We start from the raw sequence: 3,460 nt of genomic DNA, 5'->3' as shown, positions 1-3,460 counted from the left end.
ACGTGACGAGGAAGCTGGGCTTGGCGGCGGGGGCAGAGTTGTTGGTCGGTGGGGGCGGAGGCGGTGGGAGGGAGGGGACGGCGGGCTTGGGAAGGCGCTGGTGGCGGAAGCGATCAGCCTCCATGGCCCTGCGCTTGGCGACGGGGATGTACTCCTCGTAGTTGTCCTCGTCATCGCAGTTGGCGGCGGCGGCGGCAGCGGCAGCCATGGCTGGGGTTTAGAGGCTGGTGGGGGTTTTCGTGGGGGCCGGGAGGGAGAGGTGGGTATGTAAATCGATTAGATCCGGTCCGACCCTGGGAAGAAGACGGTTTCAGTTACCGACTCGGCTTGGAATTGAGTCGGTTGCTGGCCCGGGAGAGATTAAGCGCGGCCCACCACCAGACCCAACAGTGTCATGTTTTTTTAAAAATATTTTTATCTTCCATATCAGGTTTTGAATCATAGATAGATCAGCATGATGATGGCACACACATTTTCCTTATGCATCCCTAACAAAATTTCTGTTATGATGCTCAGCCCAGATAAATGGGGAAACCCCCACGGGATCAAATGCGCGAAGGAGACGCTCCCGGTGCTCAACTACACGGAGCCCCTGGACCTCAACCACGACATGCGCTTGTACGACATGGTGGCGAGCACGGCCAGGTCCATGAAGAAAGTGCCGGTCACGCTCATCGACATCACCAGGATGTCGGACTACCGGAAGGACGCCCACACGTCCGTCTACTCCGTCCGGCGGGGCTACCTGCTGACCCCGAAGCAGAAGAACGACCCTGAGAAGTTTGCCGACTGCATCCACTGGTGCCTTCCCGGCGTGCCCGACGTCTGGAACACCGTGCTCTACACGAGGATCTTCTCGAAATCGCCCCCTTCTTCGCCGCCGGCTCTCGCCCTCCCGCCTCCCCAGTGAGAGAGACGCAGAGCTCCTCCATAGGAAGTGTCTTCTTGTTCAATCTTTTCTTTCTTTGGTGGTAGTCCGGGTAAAGGCTAGTAGAGGAGAAGAATGTGGTGAGCTGTTTACTGATGGCATGTAAAATCGTTCAATTGAACTGTAAATTAGTTTTGACCTAACCAGTTGAGCAGGCTTCGTTATACTAGTAAACAGCTGCACTTGTGTTGAATCCATATAAGAGGCGTCAAACAACAAACTGTGTCGTATACAAAGAAAGACTGTAACCGCTGATGCAAGGGGTGTCCATTTTTTGCTGCTTCTCTCTGCTTCTATATACCGGAGTAGAATGTCTGAATGTGTAACTTCCGTGAAGAATTCGTGTTTGCAAAGCGAATGTAGTGTGGCATTTGTTACAAAACTATTTATTGTAAGCAGAACTCAGATATTGTCTGTCGTTTCTCTTGTGATTTAATTGCTGGCGACATGCTCAGTTCTGTTTTCATCAGTGGCGACAACAAAATGATGATATTACGTTTTATTTTTACTTATTATATTTGGGTGTGGCTAGGTCTCAATCGAGTGACGTAACCAAGTTTCAGTCAAGTGATATAGTAGTATAATAAAAAAGAAAAAAAAACTGAAAAGAATATTTTGTACGAATCCCCATGCAAGATCTAGGGGATATAGCATCGACTGAGACATAACAAGTCTCAGTCGACTGAGACTTAGCAAAACTGATTATATTTAGAGTTCCCGGTTCTTTTACATGTGTTGTGCGTTGTTCCCTGAATTTGTGTCGCCTCCATGTTTTGTCAAATTTCAAGCAGTTTTTTTCTCTGTTTGAGGGGATCAAATTTCATGTATAGTGGAACACAAAGAAAAAGGAGAGGGGGAAACAGAATGATCGTAGCCTGGCTATAGATGACATGACAATTTGTTATAGCTAGCCGTCGACCATATTATTAACCATGCTCTAATAGTATATTTTTCTTTTCAGAAGTGCAATTAGGCTACTCATAGTGGGGAGTATCATATACTAGCATTGAGTATCATATACTGTATCGTAATAAATACTTGTAAACTACTATGTGTAATGCATGGCAATAAATAAAATACTATATGATATTAATATATGATATTATGCATTAGGAAGGTAGTATCATACAATAGTAACATATGCATGATACTAATATATGATACTCTCTGTTACAACCAGTCATATAGTAGCTATCATGATCATTGTAAATGCTCGGGAACAGAGAGGTATTAATTTGATCAAGTGCAGGGAAATAAAAGCCACCTAACATGCCGGCGATGTGCGCCTGACTAATTAATTAGAACTAAATCTCCTTGTGTAAATAGTTGGTGTTTGGAAATGTCAAATGTGCATGGTCACAAACTCTACTCTGATGGTAAAATGTTGGTAGAAAAATGTAAAACAGTAATACTACGAAGTTATGATGACAGATCCAGTGACACTATTTTCACCTATTACCAATAAAATATGGACGAAGACTCGTTGTCTACCTACCGTAGCCCAAGCAGCATATACGCATGTTTCTTTCCAGCTCAGACCCAGGCCTAGCTCACATGAAGTTAGCTAGGGGATCTAAGCGCCAGTACTTTATATAATACTCAAGTGGGAAGTGATAACCAATATGTTGGTCCAGTCATTCATCTGGTGCTGTCCATGTAGCCAGCCAGCTTTAGCTTCAAGTAATGTTCAGAAAGCAGTACCTTAGGAAATCTGGAATTAGATATATGGAAGCACACACCTAATGGTTCTTGCATGTCGGTCCAACCTGTAGGTTGGTATAGCAATAATGAACAAAACACTTTCTTTTTGCTCAAGGAAAAACTATCATGCTCCATAGAACTCATGTATAAGAAAAACAATATCCTCCCGCTTCTATTTTTCAGTTGCCGTTTGCAACATTTGCTGGATCAAGTGTTTGTTATTGTCATAAATAAAGAAGTTACACGGTGTAATGATTTATTTTTTGTCTCGTGACTATGTATCTTCTCGGGCAAAGTTATGTCGAAAGAACTTGAGGTGCGCAATATCTTGGCTCCGCACCGATGAGTTGGACGTAAAGAAGGATAATAAATGTGGAGCACGGGGCAACAATATGGTATTGAGTAAAGTAACCAACCTCTTTTCGAGTGTATGTGGCAGCATATGAAATGAATACAATGGCTTCAAGCACATTCATATAACATTGATCTAACATAGTTCCGCATAATCATGGAAAAAGGCTACAACACTATATCACAGGTAAGTTATCAGATGTTTCTGCCACATGGTTGTGCGCTAGCGCCTAAAGGCTCGTGGCGTTCCAAAGCGTCAAAATATATAGAATGATTTACTGGCATTCGTCTATCGTCATCATGACATAAATATTCACATGCAAATAATGGTTTCACCAACTGCGACGTGACGGCGACGACAAAATATTGTTAATGATGTAGGGACATAAGTGTCAAACAAATATAGGGACGTAGTATAGAAACATGTGTATATACAATGTGATGCTAAAAGGTGACACGAAACAAATGTATATACATTTG

At 43.4% G+C, this 3,460-nt stretch overlaps 2 protein-coding genes across 2 annotated transcripts in view; one reads left to right on the top strand and one right to left on the bottom strand.

The window, feature by feature from the left end:
- LOC119308528 (DEAD-box ATP-dependent RNA helicase 35A-like) overlaps positions 1–510 on the bottom strand; it is a 4,004-nt gene extending 3,494 nt beyond the window's left edge. Inside the window, exon 1 of the mRNA XM_037584657.1 lies at positions 80–510. Coding sequence (XP_037440554.1) covers positions 80–208 — 129 coding nt within the window. The 5' untranslated portion in view covers positions 209–510. The remainder of the gene's footprint in view (positions 1–79) is intronic.
- Positions 1–1,342, top strand: part of LOC119308527 (protein trichome birefringence-like 28) — a 7,256-nt gene extending 5,914 nt beyond the window's left edge. Inside the window, exon 4 of the mRNA XM_037584656.1 lies at positions 517–1,342. Coding sequence (XP_037440553.1) covers positions 517–910 — 394 coding nt within the window. The 3' untranslated portion in view covers positions 911–1,342. The remainder of the gene's footprint in view (positions 1–516) is intronic.
- The last annotated feature ends 2,118 nt before the right edge of the window (positions 1,343–3,460 follow it).

The sequence above is a fragment of the Triticum dicoccoides genome, chromosome 5B (genome assembly GCF_002162155.2).
Source record: "Triticum dicoccoides isolate Atlit2015 ecotype Zavitan chromosome 5B, WEW_v2.0, whole genome shotgun sequence".
NCBI lineage: Eukaryota > Viridiplantae > Streptophyta > Magnoliopsida > Poales > Poaceae > Triticum > Triticum dicoccoides.
This window is presented reverse-complemented; position numbering and strand designations above follow the sequence as displayed.